The 20,696-nt window shown below is 44.6% G+C and overlaps 3 protein-coding genes across 3 annotated transcripts in view; 1 reads left to right on the top strand and 2 right to left on the bottom strand.

Annotated features, from left to right (window-relative positions):
- LOC146699412 (lamin-A-like) overlaps positions 1–2,725 on the bottom strand; it is a 39,526-nt gene extending 36,801 nt beyond the window's left edge. Inside the window, exon 1 of the mRNA XM_085472325.1 lies at positions 2,586–2,725. The gene's annotated coding sequence lies outside the window, so the exon portion shown is untranslated. The remainder of the gene's footprint in view (positions 1–2,585) is intronic.
- A 2,485-nt stretch (positions 2,726–5,210) lies between these two features.
- The window catches only part of rab11al (RAB11a, member RAS oncogene family, like), a 32,482-nt gene continuing 16,996 nt past the window's right edge, over positions 5,211–20,696 (bottom strand). Inside the window, exon 6 of the transcript XR_014922820.1 lies at positions 5,211–5,422. The gene's annotated coding sequence lies outside the window, so the exon portion shown is untranslated. The remainder of the gene's footprint in view (positions 5,423–20,696) is intronic.
- On the top strand, positions 10,347–20,139 carry mex3a (mex-3 RNA binding family member A). Its single transcript, XM_085472321.1, has 2 exons — positions 10,347–10,848; positions 14,020–20,139. Exons 1-2 carry the CDS (start codon positions 10,431–10,433, stop codon positions 15,168–15,170), a joined length of 1,569 nt encoding a protein of 522 aa, XP_085328447.1. The 5' UTR covers positions 10,347–10,430; the 3' UTR covers positions 15,171–20,139.

The following is a 20,696-nucleotide window of genomic DNA, read 5'->3' as shown; positions in this document are numbered from 1 at the left end:
GAGTATTCTAAACAGATAGAAACCACCAGGAAGATCAAAAGCTTGACTCATTATTTCAATCAGCAACATGAGGAAGTAAAACTCCACCGGGGAAACTGCAGATGACACACAAGTCGCTTGGAGGCTGAATAATCCTCAACTACTGCAGACTTAACAACCTGATGTCTACAATGGACATTTCTGTCACCGTGGGAACAACAACAGAAAATCTTGCTATGGAGTCACATGTGTTTCCACCAACAGCTTTACAACAGTGTCTCCTGTTACCAGCAGAATTAGTCCCATACTTCACTGTTCTTACAGTACAGATGTACCATCATTTCATTAATTTTATGTTCTACACTTTTAACAACGTAGAACACATAAATCGTTCTTTTAGTTAAGCTGATGTAAACGTAATCAGACGTACTTAAATAATCACATGCCTGCATGTACAGTAAACTACGAGGGCCATGATCCCCTCCATCCTCCTGCCACGAAAGATCCCATTGTAACATGGTTTCAATGAAAAGAGTGCACGTTCATGATGCAGCAGAAAAAGCATCTGTATGTTCACTGAAAACAGATTCAAATTCAGTCAGACAAATGAAAGAGCTGTTTTCAATATACACTGCCTTCTTGTCGCTCTGTATATTCATCATGAAATGTGCACAGAAGTGTTTCCACAACAGTGTTTTCAGCATTTTATCCTGAATTTGTTCTCTGTTACCAGTGTTTCTCCTACAATGAGTCCAGCCTGCTCCACTCTGTGTAGAAAGAAGGACTCGTTTAAAATACAGCCGGGCTTGTTGGACTGCCTCTCAACTCAAGGTTTCACCATCTCATTTAGCTTCCAAACGCTTATCCCAACCTCAAATATAACCCTAAAATGAAGCGTTAAGCCTCAAACAGGTGTTTGAATGGATGTGGAAAAACGAGAGCTGGACAAAAAGTTGTCAGTTTTACAATATGTAATCTCTCTCACGGTCTAAGACTTAAACTGGCTCTCACAAAGATGACAGAACAAGTTTCTATTTAATTTCACGGAGGAATGATTCTCAAGAAAGCTGCAACACACTCCCTGTGCTGCACAGCCACAAAAACAAGTCCGCGCACACACACTCGCTCTCACAAACACAGTATATCTTTTTAGCTGTCTGCTTTTCAAAATAGCCTCTTTGCGACTGCCTGTGTGAGTCATTCAGGAAAAATCTGTAAATTATAGCTGTAACAAAATGTCCTGGATTAAACTCTCTCCAAACAGACTGTGCAATGAGCTGCTTCTAAAATAGAGTTGATATTTGTCTCTGACAAGCCGTCTTTTTAAAAATCAGGAATCGGCCCAAACACAATATCACACATCATGAAGACCCTGCAGAGCCTCATCCTGGACCAGTTCACCTGCCGACCCTGAGTTGGAGTTGACTGAGGTCTTCATCCCCCCCTTCCTCTTCAGCCTCTACATTGCAGACTTCAGCTACATCTTCAGCAGTCTCCTGAACTCTGCAGCAGTGTTACGTATCAGAAGCAAGGAGCACGGGGCTGTGGTGGGTAACTGTAATACATAGTACAACCAGAACAGTCTTCAGCTGTTTGTGGACATTAAGAGAATTACAGCTCTATTGGCACCGTTTCCATGTGCAGACACCGGAGGCTTACAAGTACTCTGTGTTCATCCTGATGCAGAGAATGGCACAGGAACTCATTCCTGCCAGGAGCCATCAAACGTTACAACTACCCACTATGACATCGGGACTGTTTAGACTCGCCATATCTTGTGTTTATTGTCTGTAGTATCATTAAACTTTGGAGTATTTATTTTAACTTACTGTACCTTGAATGTGGCCCTTTTTAAACGTATTTTCATATATGTTGCTTACATTTTTCTAGCTTCATATTTTACATCATATTGATATTTTCATTTATCCCTCCACCTCACCCACACACCGTGATTAATAAAGTATTCTGATTCTGACTGATTTCACAGCGTGGATTTCTTTGGGATTTCCCCGGTTCACGTCGAGAAACAAATAACAAAACTGAACAATCGATATTGACTTCGGTTACCGGTAAACCTGTGTGGCTTCTGTTTTCTGAGCATCAGTATGAGTGCAGATTTTCCGGAAGTCCCGGGTGATCAACAGGTTCAGTAAAACTCAAACCAGGACAGCTGACACAAACCTCACATTTATTCCTATTTTCTGGAGTATGATGTCATCATTGGGCGAAGCGGGTGTCGCGCACCGCTCTGCTGCCGCGTGATTGGCTGATTCTAATGTGGTTTCTAACAAAGCGCTCACTCGGTGTACATGCATGCTTTCGTCACGAGTTATGAGGACGCTCTCACTCTGTGCCTCTCTGGCGCCCCCTGCTACCACTTAGTACATATGACATAAATAGAACCCCACAGCCTTCCACTGAAGTCATTCACAAGCACAGCACATCCACGCCATCCACTGGCTGACACACTGAATGGAAACTGTCAGCATGGGTCACGGAGTTCATGCACTGATTGAACTCTCTGCCTGCTCCCTGTTAGAAACTATAAGAAGCAGAATAAATGCATTTCATCTTCCAGCTGAAACACATTCAGCTCTCCGTCCTACCTTCGTCTTCTTCTGCCTTTTCTTCTGCAGCGCTTTAAAACGCGTCTCCTGTCTCTGCGCTCACGGGTGACCTTTCCAAATGTCGCCAGTCCCAGTTAATCGCGATATCATCCGCTGGGACGCGTTTCCTTTGAACAAATCGGAGAGCCGCGGAGCTCCGAGTCGAGTCGAGTCGACCCGGGCCAGCAGCCACCTGCAGATCCACACACTTGATTAGGCTGCCAATCTCCGCTAATTACAATGCAGCCTGCAGGCGCCACCTGGCGACCATGATTAACGCTTCGGTAGTGACAGTATTTTTAGCTGGTGAGGGCTTCAGTTGAGCAAGGAATGTTTGGAGAATATAAACCACATGTGTGTAAGGGGTGACTAATACTAGGGGTACGGAACAGGGGTGTGTCCAGAGGGCCGGCATGAGGGGTGGCACAGCCCCCTCATGGTGCCCCCCACTAAGGTAACTAGAGCAGAGTAGTGCTGAGAGCATGGCTACTCTGTTTCTGTATATTATGCTGCTATCCTCCTCTAATCCAATATATTTTGGATGAATTCCTTGCACTGTGTACTCCCTGCCATGTATTTTAATGATTTTAAACTATGATTCTGCTAATACATGATGCTGGGTTATTGTAGACAAAGCTACCGAGCGTTGTATGTGATTAAAACAGTCAAGCTGCAACAACAAAGTGATATACATGGTTTTATTTTAAGTACTTTAAGTACATTTTGAAATGATGTGTATGCTAGTATTTAAATGAGGACATGACTTTTACTCGAGTCACGTTTCTTGTTCCTGGAATAGCCCATGCAAACATCGCTCCCAGAGCACGGATGGCTTTTTTCTTCTCCTCCTGCTGAACAGCTGATGATAGCACCACTGAGTTCAGGTTTTAAAGATTAATGAGAGTCTGCAGGATGTTGTGCTTTATGTTTGTGTTTAAGTGCTGCCTTAATTTCTGAATTCATCTCCAACAGTGACACAAGCAAAATAGAAAGTGCTTGTACTGTAGTTATGCTGTGATATGAGAGTGATGTAAACTCAATTTACTGCAAGAGGCCAGATGGTTGGAGTGCCAGTGAAAAAACAAGTTAACCCAGTGGTTTTCAAATAAACGTACACTTTAAAGTAATCACTTTGCTGCTGTGTATCTGAACATGTTACTTTTTTGTGTCGTTCACATTTTTACTGTCAGGCATCATATTAGGCCTGTTTAGACCCAAAAAGCCAAGATTACGTTGCTGTAAGTTTAAAGTAAAATATTAGATGGCAAAACAAATCTTTAATACCTCAAAATCTCTTTTTTTTTTCAAAACTTGAAATGGCCCTGATTCTTTTTCCACACAGGATCCCACTGAAGCTTGTTTTGGACTGAAGCTGATGCTCAGGTAAAATTACTTCACATCACACTTCATACACCTGTTACTACAGCGGTTAGCAATACACTTTTAATGAATTAAATAACTGTGGTTTTCATTTCACTTGGGACCCCCGGAGAGCCCTCAGGGACCCCCCAGCTCCATGGACCCCACTTTGCTAGTGATTGATACACTGACCTGTGCCGGGCTTTCCATGAATTGATAATTTAATTAAAGTGGCATCCAGGGAGCATCATACAAGCCTTCCTCAAGGCGACTATAGCAGCACGACTGCCATCATCAAGCTGTACAGATGGCCCAGTTGAATGTTGCAGTCAGTTTAATTCCCTGCGATCCCAAACTTGTTCTAAATACAAACAAAAAAACACAAATTAAAAACAACTCGAGTGTACTGCCGAAAGATATTCTACAGAGCTCTTGGTGGGTTTGCTTATCATTATGTAACGGCTGAGCATGAATTTTACATGACCTATGTTACTGAGCTGTAAATGGTTTGTTTACATCTGTAACGTTCATAAATGATGGAATAGGACTCTGGGTCACTCGAACGCATCGTGACACTGTGATGTAGACTCCTCTGGTCTTAATGCTGTACCTTATGGGTGGCATATTAGTTATATTAATTCAAATAAATTATTTATAAATAATATAGTTGAATCCAGAAAGCACTGAAAATCATTTTTATTAATAAAATATTCAACAATTTCCAGTTTAAAAGTACTTGTTAGGTTAAATGGAAGTATTAAATGGAAGAGTTACGACACTTTTATTAATAAGATTAACAAGAATTCAGGTGGGGGGGGGGGGGCAAAAGGTGGGGTGCATCCTGGGCAGGTCATCAGTCCATCGCAGACAAAACACACACCTGCGCGTCCACGTTAGACTCATCAGCAAACCTGCAAAGCACGTCTTTGGACTGAGGAAGGAAACTCCTGCAGCAACAAGGCGGACATGCAAACTGTACACAGAAAGGCCCCACCCAACCGGGAGGTTCACACGGGGACAGACGAGATGACAGCGTTAACCACACCATAATCAGACTGCTCCATAATTAAATACGTCCAAAATAAGATCATTAAAAAACTGCTCAACAGGAGATCATAAAAAAAACTGCCACATATCAAACATCCATAAATGTCTTCTGTTCAAGTTCAAGTTTTTCTTTGATTAATGACAAAGGCTTGATCACCTCTGTTAACTATCAAAGATCCGTAAGAAAAACCAGCAGTTAAGAAGATGGAAGCCAGTGAGTTACTTTGTATGATCCTTTATTTTCTTGTACTGTGCCACTCATGCAGTCACTCGTCTCATCCTGTGTTGCAGCTTCCTTCATGCTTCCTCTAAGCTCATTTTCTTCTGATTGGCTGCCACTCTCAAAAAAATAAAGCAAACATCAGGTGATTTGGGCTTCTGTGCTCACCGCCTGAGCTACCTGCCTGACGGGGGTATTCACTCTCTGAGACCTGAAATGAAAGAATGGAGAAAATATCTGAAAGTGAGTGTGTAGAGCAGTCTGAGCTTTGGGCTCACAGGGATGATTTATCCTCACATTTAACTATTCTTCATATCTATTACTGTAGATATGAAACATGGCTTACATACCTTGCAATATGAAGGCAACCATTGTCATAATTTGGTGTTATATAAATAAAACTGAATATGAGCATCCTCCTTATATCAGTATCTATGCGACAGAAAATAAGGAAATGCATAATAGATCCCTTTACAATTCATAGACTTTTCATTTTACCCTTGAATAAATGTTAAAGTGCATTCAAGCTTCAACTTGAGAGCCATCCGACGTGAGACATTTTATTTGTATCAAGCCATCATCATTTTTAATGAAATTTGACCCAGTTTGTGACTCTGCCCTTCTGCAGATTAAAAAGTACAATCTTTCATTGTGAACAGTAAAAGCAATATCCAAATCACCCAGCTGTCTGCAATACATTCAATAAAATGAGACATTAATGCCAAGAATCACAAGAAGGCCAAGCAGGGCTCCTGAGTTCAAAGCGCTCTGTGAGATCACTGCCATACGGGAAGCGAGCGGTGAGGTGAGCCTTACTCATCACTAGGCGTGTCACTAGCTGTACAGCATCAATATGATTAGACACACAGACGGGGGGAGGGGAGAGGCAAGAGGGAAGGGGGTGGAAATAGGGGAAAGTGAGGCAGAGAGATGACCTAATACCCGTAAAAAGAAATGAAGTCATACTAACCTGACTCATATTCCCAGCTGACACCAGCTCTCCCAATCACAGCATCCCTAGTGTGTTCGTTGACAGAGGTGTGTATGTGTGTGCCGGTCAACAGCTTCATTATGCATGTAAGCTTTTCACAGCAGGTGAGATGACTGTACAATACTTTTGTGATTGATTTGCACTTTTGTGATTGCAGATAGAAATAAAGTCTGCTGTGTACACGAGAAGGCTGAAACACTCGTTGGGTTCTGGACAATTTGTTGGACAAAACAAACACTTTTAGTGAAGCTGTGGAAGGCTAAATGATTAACTGGTAATAAAAATAACTGACATATGAATCAATAATAATTTTGTTGGCTACTTGTGTGTCACACTGCTCACTGAATAAATCCCAGAGCACTGCAAAAAATAAAAAGTAGCACAAAATAACAAATAAAAACTTCCATTTTAACTTGATCCAATTTAAATGAGAGTGATTTCAAGTTCAAGTCCTGAGCAGCAACCACACAATTTTACAGCTAAATTACCACAAACGTCCAAAGATGCATCACAGACTCATTTTTTAAGTGGGAGGGTCATAATATTATTTTATTCTAAATAAATTAAAGAAACTAAATAAACCAATATTTATGAACACAAAGCTACTTTTTGTAGTTACCCTCTACAAAATGTTCTATTTCTCACCACCAGGTGGCAGCGTGTTAGTAGCAGGTGCCTTCAGAAGTCTGTCTGCGTGCTGCTGTTTAATTGTTGACGTTTCCTTTGAGCTGCCCCAATTTCATCAACATGCTTTTTCTTTTCCCAGGTGTTAAAAAAATAATGTGCTCTTTATGACTGTTTGTGTTTAAAAAAAAAGTCTAAACTGACTCACTGCGCCATCTTTTGGTACAAAGTGGTGTTGCAGCAGTAACGCAGATATTTCTGAGGTCGCAGCTGTCGCCTCTGTAAATCGGTTTAGTCAATTTTGAAAGGTTTTAAACTATTTCTCTATAAGGGAATTTTACAGTAATTATCTTCAAAGTATTCACCAGTATTTCAATGCTACACGTACAGACCTGCTGCAGCATTGCCTGCTCTCAAAAAAAACACACAAATTAGCAGACGCGTAAAGAAAACTTACAAAAAAAGAATAAAGCAGGGAAGAGTAGCCTCTACATTTAGCATGTTATTTATTCAGCTGATCGTCTTCAGGGCTCTCGTTGGCTTATGAACACAAGATGTGGTATCATTTGCATGAGGTCTTACATCATCCCAGAGTGCCCGTTCACTGTGGCATCAGCACGTGGTGCTTAGCCAACATGTCCCTTTGTGCTCGCAGAAGCCTCATTCAAGTGACAGCGGGGCACCAGAAAAGTCTTGAAAAGGACATCTGGCCGTGGAAGTCAAAGGGATGTCCTTTAGGGATTCTCGGACATGTCTTTACAGCCTTTTAAGCTCGTCCTCCGAGAGAGACAGATACTGTCCATAGGTGAAAGCAATATTTGCATGAGCTCTTGGACAAAGAGATGGGTGTGCAGCACACAAAACCACAGCATCTCCCCAAACATGCCAGTCAGCCTTTCATTAAGCACAGGGAGGAAAAAAGGAAAAAGGAGAAACAGCACTACTGTGACGAACAGATGGTCAAAATCATTGAGTTTTTTATGTGCAAGTAACATGACCTCAGCACTCTGGGTTTCACAAGTATCCTGTAGCAAATGCACACACACACACACGCAAGCACAAAAGGACAAATGACAATTGTAGCCTACAGCTGAAAGATGTGAATGAAATCTCAACCTGCTGCGGTCCATTCAGAGCCAGAGAAGATTTCGTTTAGGGTCATAAAGATTATGTGATACAACAGCATCACCAGTGGGCAACACCCAGACTCACACATTCAGGCAGAGATGGGTGTGTGGATGTTGGGGGGGGGGAAACACTATCCCAGATCCATGCTTTTTATTGATTGGGGCTCTGGACTCCCAGCAGACCCCTTTTAATGGAGCCAGACGACCTCCTGGACGCTCATTGAAAGGCTGGTCCTCGTGTGGGTGCTTTTCTCCATCACAGCCTCGTTCTCACCCAATCCTCAGCGTTCTCCAAAGGGTGGGGATTGGGAGCAGACCCCCTGGGCCTACACTGTGGTCCTTCATAGATCACGCCATCATGCTCTCCTCCTCCTGCTGGTGCTGTTTTTTTGTTGTTTTTTCCCCTTTTCTCTAACCACGTCGTTGGCTGGAGTGGGGGATGTTTTAATCCTGGCCTCATACCAGGAGTTGTCCTGTGAGTTCTCATCTGCAACACGTCCTTAGGGAACAAACCCCTTCCTGATTGGCACCCAGAGAGCGCGTCTAGACTATGATTACACATGTAAATACACCTGCCGTATCAGTGTGACAGAGTCTTATCACGACACCGATATTGTTTCTATTCTCAGACCTGTTGTTTGGATATTTGTGATTATATTATTGCTCTGTTCTACGTGTTATTAAAAGGCAGAAGGCATTCTCACTAGAGATGCAAAAATATTCATGCTGAAGAGTCACATGCCATGCTCAGCCTGTCACTTAAGACTGTTTATTTCATTACAGCTGCAGCCCAGTTGCAGTCTGGGAAAACACCATGAACGATGGAGAATAAGAAAACAGTACATTAATGGTTGGGGTTAAATGCAGAATAATCTCCACAGTGGGAAAACTATTAGACACATCAACAGACTTCACTGGAATTTTACCCATCAGCTGTTTCTTGTATTTTCAAGTGCTGAACCTGAACTTGCCATGAACCCACAGGCCAAAGATCTGAATTACAAATAAATTATTGTGGAGTGGAAATAAAGCAGAAGAGCAAACATCCCCATAGTTCGCTTTGTCATTCAGGTAGCCTTACGCAACACATCCTCACTGTACAGCCCATATATGCACAGATGGTAAGGACAGCCTGAGTTAGACTGACACTCTGAGGAAGCTGAAAACATGGACATCAGTTGCTGCTCAGCACTGTACCGCGATTCAGACACCAACAACTGACACAACTTAAACAGCAACGTAGAACTTTGCAATAAAATAATTATAAATCTAAACGGGTTCCCACTCATCTCATTGGCTTGTTTACTGTGGATATCTGTAAAAAAAAAAAAATCTGCTTTCAGCCTCAATCGAATTAACTGAAGTTGCAGGTACTTTGCTGAACCTTGAGTGAAACATGAAACCTTCACAAAGGAGGGAGGAAACCGATCACGTGGGCTGTGATTTCAGTTTCAGGATAATGATTTGATTTCCTATCGCTGCAGTTGGGATCTTTGTGCTGCGCCGAGCTACAAGCGAGCCGTCGGCGTGGCTTCAGTCGAGGACATCTTGGGGAGTCGGCGCGGTTCTTTGTTCGCGGCGGCTCCGTGCTTTAAAAACAACACAAGGGGAAATGCTGTTCTCATGTTCCCCCCACTGCATAGGGTCTGCAACGCCTGTCTGACAACTCCCTCTCCTCACCCCCCAACAGACGCCCCCCCTCCACCCCCCGCGCCTCCTATATAGCCTACATAACATCCTCATGCGCAACGGCGCCGGAGACAACAGCGCGGTGACCTGCCGCAAAGCACGGCTACACCGAGGTGGGCGGACCCCCTCCCCCCCCAAAAAGAAAAGAAAAATGCCACCAACTCCTTAAATTCATCTCAGATGCCGCCGCTTTTTTCTAAAACCTCCTCATCATAAAGTTGACATCATCCGTTGAGCGCCATGTGCGCACTGTGCCCGCACCTTTTAATACGCAACTGTTTACATCCCGGCTGCCCGTCCTTACATAAGTGGCCAAACAAAAATGCGGCTCTCGGGCTACACTGCGGCTCCGGAGCCGTACCTTTCCGCTCATGTGATTGCAGTGCGGGGTTGTGAGGCAATGAGGAGCCGAGTCTCTTTCTTTCTGCTTTCTGCGTGGAACGCGAGCTGCCACATGTTCGTGAACCTGAGACTGAATGGTACAACGGGAGGGCGGCTCGTTTTGTCTCGGCGAGGAGGGGAAGCTGTGTAAACCAGACTGGGTGGAGCAAAGCATCGCCCAGCCCCATCTGTGTGCAGACGGCCTTGTGTCCCGTTTGCCCGGAGCTCGGAGAGAGACTACTGTACCGAGAGTCTGGCGGATAGAGAGAGAGGGGGCCGGTCTATGGGAGGGGCTAGCGCAAAGGGGGGAATCGAGAGGAGGAGGGGGCGAGGAGGAGGAGGCGGCACGGGTGCTGTTTCTCCAGTCTCTTTCCCCTGTCTTTGTCTCACACACTCTTTTGTTAGCCATGCCTAGCCTGCTGGTTCTAGCAGGGATCATGGAGAAAAATGGGGGCTACGGCAGGGATCTGGCCGGCTCCGGCTTCGGAAGCGAGGGTCTCCTTGTGCCGCCCGACGAGGAGGAAGACGACTCCCGTGCCCTCAGGGTCGCGCTGGGCCAGCTGTCTCTGCTGGGGCTCGGGGAAGGCGAGGACGGCGGCGGAGCCCCAACAACAGGAGTACAGGACCGGAGCAACAATAACAACAACCACCACAACCACACGAACAGCGTCGGCGGCGGGGACACGGCGATTCTGCAAGGCAAGAGCAAGTTGTGCGCCCTGTACGAGAGCTCCTCAAGTGAGACGAAAGGACGAGGCTGCAACATAACAGAATGCGTCCCAGTGCCCAGCTCTGAACATGTGGCCGAGATAGTGGGGAGACAAGGTAAACCGCTGGCTCGCGGGTCATTTTCCCTCCAAACTTGAGCTTTTATCAGACAGCAGTGCATGCGCCCCGCCGTGCGTCCCCGTGTGCTTTGTTGTTTGTTCTCCAACTGTTACCTGGTGTTATTTGACAAAGAAAAGGGAGTGGTGTGTCTGTGTGTGTGTGTGTGTGCGTGTGTGTGTGTGTTTTTTCCCTACTCCCCCGAGACATCAGCCAGCCTCCCACTTTTCCTGCTTATATTGTTACAAGTTCTCGTGCACTCATGATTAGAGTCGGAAACGAGGCGTTTCGCAGCTTTAGCCTCGTTTTTCTGGACTAAATTTGCACGAGAGGGAGAGAGCAGGAGAGAGACCCGTTCCCTCCCGGGCGAATTATTCTACATCCACGCCATCAATGTCAGCGCACAGACACACACTGGAGCAGGGAGAGCACTTGCTTCCTTTGTCGTCTGAGACGCGCCAGACTGTTCAAAAAGGCAACGTGCGCCTGGTGTACACAAGAATGTCTCTCGGCGCGAGCCGATGGCCAGGAAAATCAGCGAAATTACACATCTGGCCTCAAAAATCGAGTGGATGTTTTCCCCCCTCTTCCTTTCTAAATTTATTCTGCTCGTTGTTTATGTTGCGCACTGCCCCAGTGACACAATTGGACAATAGAGCGAAGCGTGGTCACCGTTTTTGTTTTTTGGGTTTTCTTTTTCCTCAGATGAGGGAGTTGGAAAGTTCAATTCCAGACACGTTGCAGGTTTTTTTTCTTACAGTTGGAGGTTTTTTCTTGAACAAAGAGCTGAAGTTGAATGACAGCAGCTGTCAAACAAAGGTGTGAGTCGGGGGATGAGGGGAGGGGCGCATTAACACAGTGTTGCTGCTTGGCACACGGGATCGTCTTAAAGGGGTGACTCAGCGAGAAGTTGCACCCAAAGGTGGGAATCCTTCTTTGTTTTTTGGAGGGGGAAAAAGCAGAATATTGATATTGTTTGTGGTTATTTGCAGTTGTGCGGTTGTTTGGTTGCATACATGCTTTTTTCATTGTGTAGTTGCAAACAAGCCTGAACTTAAGTTTAAAAAACAAAGGAAAAAAAGGAGGGACCCTGGTGTTCATATGGAGCACTCATTGGTAACTGCTGTGATGAACCCATGGGTGAGAGGGGCAGGGAGAAACAAGGAGTGGGGGGGTGGGGGTACGGCGTCTGAAAGCTGAATGGGAGTCACGCCTTGGAGCTCAACACAAGGGACTCCTCATGAGCCCCACTTCACTGCACACTCTCAATGCCACATGGTTGTCTGTCAGGATAGGGGAGAAATCAGGGGGTTGGATGGAGAGAGGAGCACAATGACTGCAGGGTGGGTGAGGTCCCATCAGCAAATCCCGATTTATCTGCCAACAAAAACAAACAGGAGTTGTGATAGCTCCTTTCACTGACACTCCCCTTTCTTGCTTCGCTGCTGTAGTAACGTGGCTTTAGTGTGTGCTGCTGAGCCCCCCCACATCTCCCATGTCGGCTCCCATTCTTTACCCTGAAGTGTAAGTTTTGAATTTTAATGGGCTAACCGAAGACAGACAGAGGGTGGATCCAGTGTGCACAAGTGCAGCAAGAGGGCCCTTTAGCCTAGACCAGGAAGAAGTGCTGATTTGGGGTGGGGGGAATTTGAGATGAGCTGCTTTTGATCTGGGCCCTTCGTTAGCTGGCACTACATACACACCCCCTTCCGCTCAGAGCCCGTCTGGTGAATCTGGCAAACGAAGCATCCTGTCTTGGAGAAAGGGGTGGGTATGATTGTTTTCTCCTGTCAGAGGCGCAGGCATTGATTCTCCACCTTACGCTGGAGCTCGTCAGATCACGGGTGGCTTTGTTTTGAATCACACTTCACTGCTAATGCAGCTGAAAATTACGTTTCTTCACAGCGACCTTAATTTCTGGGTGTGATTAATTGGCTTTTGCCTTCTTTGTTTACATACGTTTCTTTCATCGAGACATCAATTTCAGCTAATTAAAATTTAAAATCTAGTTTGAGAGAAAGAATTGTTCTTTGAGCCTTTCGTGCCAGGAGCAGGTCTGTTAGGCCAACGCCGGGCAATGACCGCAGAGTGCATGTTCAAATTTGGGGCATGAGGAATGTTATCACCACCCTTCTGCGTGTACCAGCGGTTCCTGGGAAGCCAGTGCCCCTGAACAAAGTGGGTCAGTGTAGTAGCATTAGGGAGATACTCTGCTTCACCTTCAGGTGTCTTTAAACCTTTTGATACCTGCTGCTGTGCTATTCAGCTGGTTATGACACGCTGCGAGCTCTGAAGCACCTGGACTCTGTTACAGTGAGATCAGGGCGTTTTTTCTTTTTTAAATATGATGTTGTCCAGAGAGCCACAGTGACACAAGGAAAGCACATTTAATGTGTCAATAAAGGAAGAAATCTTAATGAGGAAGCTGGCAGAGTTTGAATACAAACCTGTGTGAGGTTAATGAGGTGTAATCCAAACAGAACTGCTGTGTCTTCTCTTACCATTGTCTTCTTGACCTCAGGTGTTCCTGGCAATCCTCCTAAATAATTACTGATTTATTATATGCCTGTATCCTCCTCTGTCCCATTACATTGTCAGGTGATTCGTCCTGAAATGACATTAACCTGCACTCTTTCACATTAAGAGTCTGCCTTAAAAGCATTTAACAGAGTAAACTATTCCACGCTGATCAGAAACAGGACCAATGCAGAGCAATAAGTGGCCCAAAAATAAAGCATATGTGGGTTGTCTGTATTGTCTGGAAACAAGTTCAAGGAGAGGTCAGAAAGTAATTGCTCACCAGTACAGTGAAAACACATGGCATCTGCCACAGCTGTGTCCACGCTGGCCGGTGCCTGCACCATGCGTCTTAGTAAGTTTTGTTGTAGTGCAAATAAAATGGCCCTCTCAATAAAGACACTAATGATTACACCCTTGAACTCTCATAAATCCTGGTAATTACTCAGCTTTTGCTTTGGCCTCATTAGGTTAAAGTGGTCATAAGCAGCTCAAACATCAGAATTTTCACTGGACATAGCAGAGACGAGCATTTCTTTCAGCTCAGGCTGATCAAGTGTGTTCCTGGTTGTAACCCTTTTAACTTGATTTGTGTCCCCGAATTGAGCCGGCGTGTCTTTACTCATTTTAAAATGTATGTTGGTGTCTCTGCAGGTTGCAAGATCAAAGCCTTGCGGGCCAAGACCAACACCTACATCAAAACCCCCGTCAGAGGAGAGGAACCTGTGTTCTTAATCACTGGCCGCAAGGAGGACGTTGCTCTGGCCCGTCGTGAAATCATCTCTGCTGCAGAGCACTTCTCCATGCTGCGGGCGTCCCGCAACAAGCTGGGAGTGTCTTTTAGCGGCTCCCCGCCCACACCTTTGCCAGGTCAGACCACCATTCAGGTGAGAGTGCCATACCGTGTTGTCGGGCTGGTGGTGGGGCCTAAAGGCTCCACCATAAAACGCATCCAGCAGCAGACCTGCACTTACATTGTCACTCCGAGTCGAGACCGCGACCCGGTCTTTGAGATCACAGGCTCCCCGAGTAACGCCGAGCGGGCCCGCGAGGAGATCGAAGCACATATCGCCTTTCGAACGGGAGGCCTGCACGACCACAACAACGAGAATGACTGTCTGGGCCCGAATGGTGGAAGCAGCCCGGCGGGCAGCAGCGGTGGTCTGGAGAGCCGGCTACAGCAGGTGTGGGGGCTGCAGGGGGGCCAGCGCAAGCCACTCACCAGCAGCTACCGCCAAAACTTCTCAGATGCCATGGTTGGAGGAGGGGGAGGAGGTAGCGAGGGAGGGGGGATCTACAACAAAGGCAACTTCTCCAGCTCTGGAGAGAAGCCCTGCTCTTATTTTGGATCTGACGGTACCCAGAGCTGGGGTGACCCCGACTACCCCAAACAGGTGGCCTTCTACGCCCAGCAGCGCTCCAAAAGCTTCGGAGGCCTCCCGCTGCCCCTAACCAGACTCTCCCCTGGCTTACCCGAGTCCTGTGGAGGCGGAACCACCAACAACTCTTCAGTCACCAGCATTGTGCCCATATCCGGCTCACCTCACGCCCAGGCCCGCCGCGCCCACAGCGAGCCCACCTCAGCCGGCGAAGGCTTTCCAGGCCGTCTGCCAGTGCCGGACTCGCCGCCGGCCACTGTGCGGGACTGCATGACCTGCTTTGAGAGCAAAGTGACGGCTGCCTTGGTGCCCTGTGGCCACAACCTCTTCTGCATGGAGTGTGCCATCCGAATCTGTGAGCTCAACCACCCGGAGTGCCCAGTGTGCCACACCCAGGTCACACAGGCCATCCGGATATTCTCTTAAGGAACCATGTCAGTTTTTATCATTAGTTTTGTCAGTGTTTGTTCAATAATTATTTACTGTTATTATGATTATTATTATAATACACATTTTGGTTTTTCAGAAAATTTAAAAACAATCAAGCAGATATTTTAGAAGGCACTGCTTGCTTTACTAAAAAGTATAAGAAATATTTTTAAGTTTTTCTTTTATATATATATATGCATATATATTTTATAAAAGTTTTGTTTATAAGAGAAGTATAGTACCTTGCATTTTCAGTTTTTTGACTGCTGCTGTTTTTCATTCATGAATCACAGTGAAGGCAGAGGTAGACAGTAATGTGAACATTTTATTATTCAAATTTTTTATTTTACCGTGAAGTGGGTTTATATTGAAGGAGGAAGATGATTGTTGAGGTACCCAGTCTGCACCCGACTAACCCAGAAACTCACTGTTGTTATTAGAAGGAAAAAAAAAAAAGATTTCTCATTGCACCTTACAATCATCTTGGTCTAAAATAGGATTGTCAATCATACCTTGAAATTTCTGGAGCAGATGTGAAGGTGAATTCAGCCTCGAACTGTGATTGTGATTTGATATAATTGGTCCAAAATATTTTGGCAAAAATGAAAATGTGAATAGATTGGTTCTAGTCAAAAGAAACAAAAAGCAGACTTTTATTTTAGAGTCTTAGAAACCAGATAATCCTAAAAAAAAAGGGATAGCTCGTTACATGATTTATTTATACTAATTGGTGGAATTTTATTGGCGTCATTAATCACAGAGATGGATGAAGGCTGTACAAAGTATCAGTAAAAGTCTCTTTCCAGTAGCCATTGATTAAACTTTGGCCACTGCAGTTTGTTGAAAAGATTCAGTAATGCTTGCTCCTCGTGGCACTTGAAAAGCATGTGGTTCCTTGGTTGGCTTAAAGCACTGATTTAATTTGTGAGGCGGAAAGCCTTGGAATTCATCCAGTTGGCTGCTTCTCGATAGCCGTCTCCCCGATGGACTTGTCTCAAAGCCACCTTAACCGCGCTTTGTTTTGTGGTGGTCATTTGGCCGAACAATGTAGGACAAAACACGAGCTCCAGTCAACGAGCGTTTCACTGTAAATAAGGAAGAGAATTAGCATGTGGACAGAAGCCGAGTAAAAATTGTAAAAGTGTTCCCTTAATCAGCAGCACATTAAAATAGTTGACACTGTAAAATACAGAGTCCCGAGTCAGTAATCCCCACTCTTCGTGCCCTCCGCTAACAGCATTATGTGCGAGCTCTGAGGGGCCTGCTGTCTCCCCTGTAATTAGCAAAGCTGTACAGGAGCAGGTGTTTCATGACACACTGTGGCTGTGACCCCGAGTTCGAGGCCTCGCCTAGCCCCCTTTTCTTTCTCCCTTTTCTTTGGGAGTGGCTTTCATGTCTCCCCCTTCTTACAGTTCGATCGCTTGCTTTCGAAGGAGTCTCTCTGAGCGAGGTGTATTGTCTGGGCCCGGTAACAGCGTGGGCTGCAGAAAGCTCGGACACGGCCTGGATCCACTCATTCATAATTAGGCAAATGGGCTGGTCCAGGTGCGGACCGTGTGGCAGGGTCCCGCGGCAAGCCCCTTACCACCCCACCCCGATGTTAGCCAGCACAGAGGGGGCTGGACGGTCCGCGTGCAGCTGGGTGAAGAGGGCCCCCCGTCTTCCACTCCCCCTTGCCCATTCCGCCCCCCTTTTCCTCTCCGTTTCTGCTGCTCCGAGCCATCCCCAGTGAGGAAAAGGGGGGACTCTTTTGTCCCAAAACACACACACACAAAATTTGAATGCTGAATCTGGCAGCGCCTGTGAAATAAGGGGAGGCTAAGGAGAGAAATAAAAAAAAAAAATCTACAGTTATCGGGAGACACGACAGTAACACGTTTTTACTGTTGATGTGACACAATTTGAAAATGTTCACCTGCAAAACACAGATTTTACCCCCCACCCTTGCCTTCATTATCCAGCTGCAGCTCCCTGAATTTTGGATGGGGTCCTGTTTGTGTGACGGCACCAGTCCAAATCGAAATTTCCACAAAGCTCCCCCGCCCCCTTTACCTCTGGGCTCCCTCCCCATGTCAGCTCGCTACTGTATGGGACATCCTGCAACTGCCCCTTCACTATGGACACCGAGATTTCAGCCCCCCTCCCCCCCTCACTTGTGTTAAGCTTCCAGAATGAAATCAGACAATTGTAATTGACAGAAAAGCAGAGGAAACGCCCCATTTAACTAGCACTCATGCTGAATCAAATTACACACCCTCTGCGTCTGCCTTAGCCCCAGCCTGGGGATTTCGGAGGGCTAGAGGAGAGCGGATGGGGGGTAGGGATTAAAGCTGTTGAATGATGGGGGTGGAGGGGTTTCATTTTGGTTGGAGAAGGAGAGAAGTAGGCTCCAAAAAACACGAGACCCTGCAGATCGTGCTGTTTTATTGATCGTTAGACTCTTTCAGCGAGCTGTTGTCACATGTGCGCCATGCGTGGTGACGACGGTGATTCAGCAGGCCTCTCTCAGATCGCACCGGAGAACAATTAAAACTCGGCTTCCGTCTCAAATAAAAAGAAAAACCCGATTAAAAATATCAAATTGTGTCTTCAGGCCACAGAAGGCCTTTCCTTTAAAAACAAACAAAGAACAACACACAAGGCAGACCACTCGCATGAGGTGTGGACTGCAGGGAAAGCACTGTACTCGGGGGAAACCCTGAAATCTGTCAGACGTAGGAACAAAGAATAGTTAGGATTTTATGGATGGACAAGTTGCACAGTGGTTTGGCCTAAGCTTTCAACGTCACATTCAAAGCAGTATGACACTGTTCTTTGAACTTCGTATTCTGTTTTTTAAAAATGTTTTATTTTCTGCCTTAATATTTTTTATGAAATATTGCCATTACTTTGGCGTACAAGGTAGCAACTTTGGCCTTTGATTAGGGGTGTAATAATTCTGAGAGTGCGATACAAACGAGTATGGCGTCGCAGCTCCATCTTCCCATACTGTGATGCCCACGTGGAGCTGATAACGCCTAGTTTCGTTTTTTGTGATCCAATGGTCTCTAGCAAAAAGAAAAAAAACCATCCCCCTCCCCCCGTTTTTTGGCATCTGCCCTCGAACCGAACCGTGATTTTGGAGAATTGTTACACCCCTACATTTGATACTACTGCTACTCCCTAAAACAACCTTTAAAGTACTTATTTTTGGAGAAAAAAATAAGAATGTGAATCAAACTGCTTGGGTGGGGGATTAAAGGGATTCAGGAAATTAGGCTTTTTAAACACATTACATCAAATACAGAGTAAAGCACCTTATTACAAAACACACGCATCTGATTAATACCAAACCGACCGCTGATGGTGAAATATATTTCATAGAATCTGAAAGACATGCACATAAGGATTCCCTATCATTTTTGTTCATTGTGTTATGGTGGTTCTTGTTATTCTTAATACTACAGTAGTACTTAGTGGCAATTTGGGAGACCTCTCATCCATTCAGTCAATGCTGTTGACTTTTGTTTCGAGTTTTGCACTGGTTTAATGAAGAGAGGGCTTATTGGAGATTCTCCCAGTTTAGACGCTGTACAACTTAATGAGTACTTTTAAATGGGAAGGCGCTCTGAGCATCTATGTAAATACAGTATGTGTATCAGTTACAAACATCCAGACAAAAGCCTGCTTCGAGTGAGCTTTGGATTATTTTTTACAAAGTGTCGATGTTTTAGCGTAAGGAATTCAAAACGTTTGAGTTTAGGGAGAGTAAATCTTTTATATATGCGTCCCATCATTCCATTTACTATAATAGTATATTAGATAGATCCATACATACGTGTAAGAATATTATTTAAACTTAGTATTTCATCCAAATATATAGATGAAAAGTTAACCAGACACTACGTTATTATGAAGTCGCTGATGTATAAATCCAATCTCCAATAAAAACTCAAATGAATAGTATGTGTATTAAGCTAACCCCTAATGAAGAAAGAAATCTGTATGTATATTAGGACGAAAAGCAATAATAGGACTATACTGGGACAATAAACAAGAGGAGCCGGCTCAGTTCTTTAAAAAAAATAAAATAAAATTAGGATAATAACAGTATATTCTGTCTTATATTTGCTTCAATCTCCTTATAGATTAATGTCAGTGTAGAAACACAGGCGTGATGAATTGGTGACAGCTTCGGAATAAGTAATTGCTCTTGTTGTGTTCATCATCAGGGTCATTTGTTATTTGGATAATCAATCAATCCTCAGAAGCACTGAAAACTGTAGATTCTGCAACGTGGAGGAAATCTCACTGTGTGTAAAAATGACAAAAGCGTCCGGAGCACGAACAACACGAGGTCTGACCTGTTAGTGAAAGAGCAGCAGCTGCTGGCTGAACTTGGGACAGGCTCGTGTGTGAGGGCTTTGGTCGCAAACAGAGCGAATGAACAAACGGCAGTGAGACGGGACACGCTGTCTACACGTTTAGATTTTTTACACTTGATGCTCTTTTTTAAAGTCTATACGGGGCAGGTGTAGAACTCACAGCATATCCTGAGATGACTTTTGTTTACATTGTAATAAGTTCTGGCTCTGTTTGTTTTGCACCGCCCGCTTTTCATTTGCATTATTTTTGAAAGGAAAAAAAAAAAAAAAAAGAGGGTCAGACATAGCCAAAGAACAAAAATACAAGGAGAGCTAACTTATCATTTAACTTATTTTAGAATAAGAGTTTACTAAATGAAGAATAATCTCTAGTTAGTTTACCCAAAAGCCCAATTAATCGATATCGGTGAAAACGAAGGCATATCGTGTTTCAGTGTCGTTGGATTAATACTACAGAGACACCACTAAGAGACTTACTTCTCCCCAAAGAGAGCAGCTTAAAGCACATCCTGGCACTTCCTCAGTCTTTTGTGTAGTTTTTCTATGAGTTTGGTTGTTGGGAAGAGGAAAAAAAAAACCCAGTTCAGGGATTTTCTTAATCTTTCTGAAAAAAACTAAACAAAACTTTGCCAATCTTGTGACAAAAAGGTAAAAAAGAAAATTCAAGTAGATGGAAAGAATCGTGCGGACACTGACAAACCAGCAGAAATTCAAAGCGTACGGGATTACGCGTTAGTTCAGAGAGCCATTCGCCGTATCCTAAAGTTTAACTGCATGCTAGTAAAAATATAGTACAATAGGTAAGATTTATCAGAAAGGAAAAGTTAAGATAAAGGATTCATCAGCCTGATACCTGGAGTGTATAAAAAGCTTTAAGACCTTAAAGTGAGCATTGGTTTAAAGTCGTATATTTACCGTGTAGTTTAACTAAGTGATACATAGTTTAATTATGATTCTTAAGATTATGCTAAAGTGTAAGTTTCATTTGTCCAGCTCACCCAGTATGAAAGACATTTTAGCCAAGCGGAGGTACAGAGGGGTGGGGGCGACTCCCGTGAGATTTGATTCATTAAGTTCTTGTTAGTATTATTTACAATATTGTATTAAGCTTACTATTATAGTAATGGTAGAAACTGTTGATGTTTTTCTTCTCTTGATA

Source organism: Copadichromis virginalis, linkage group LG11 (assembly GCF_057382275.1).
Source record: "Copadichromis virginalis isolate Kocher_CV1m ecotype Utaka linkage group LG11, C_Virginalis_male_GT1.1, whole genome shotgun sequence".
NCBI lineage: Eukaryota > Metazoa > Chordata > Actinopteri > Cichliformes > Cichlidae > Copadichromis > Copadichromis virginalis.
This window is presented reverse-complemented; position numbering and strand designations above follow the sequence as displayed.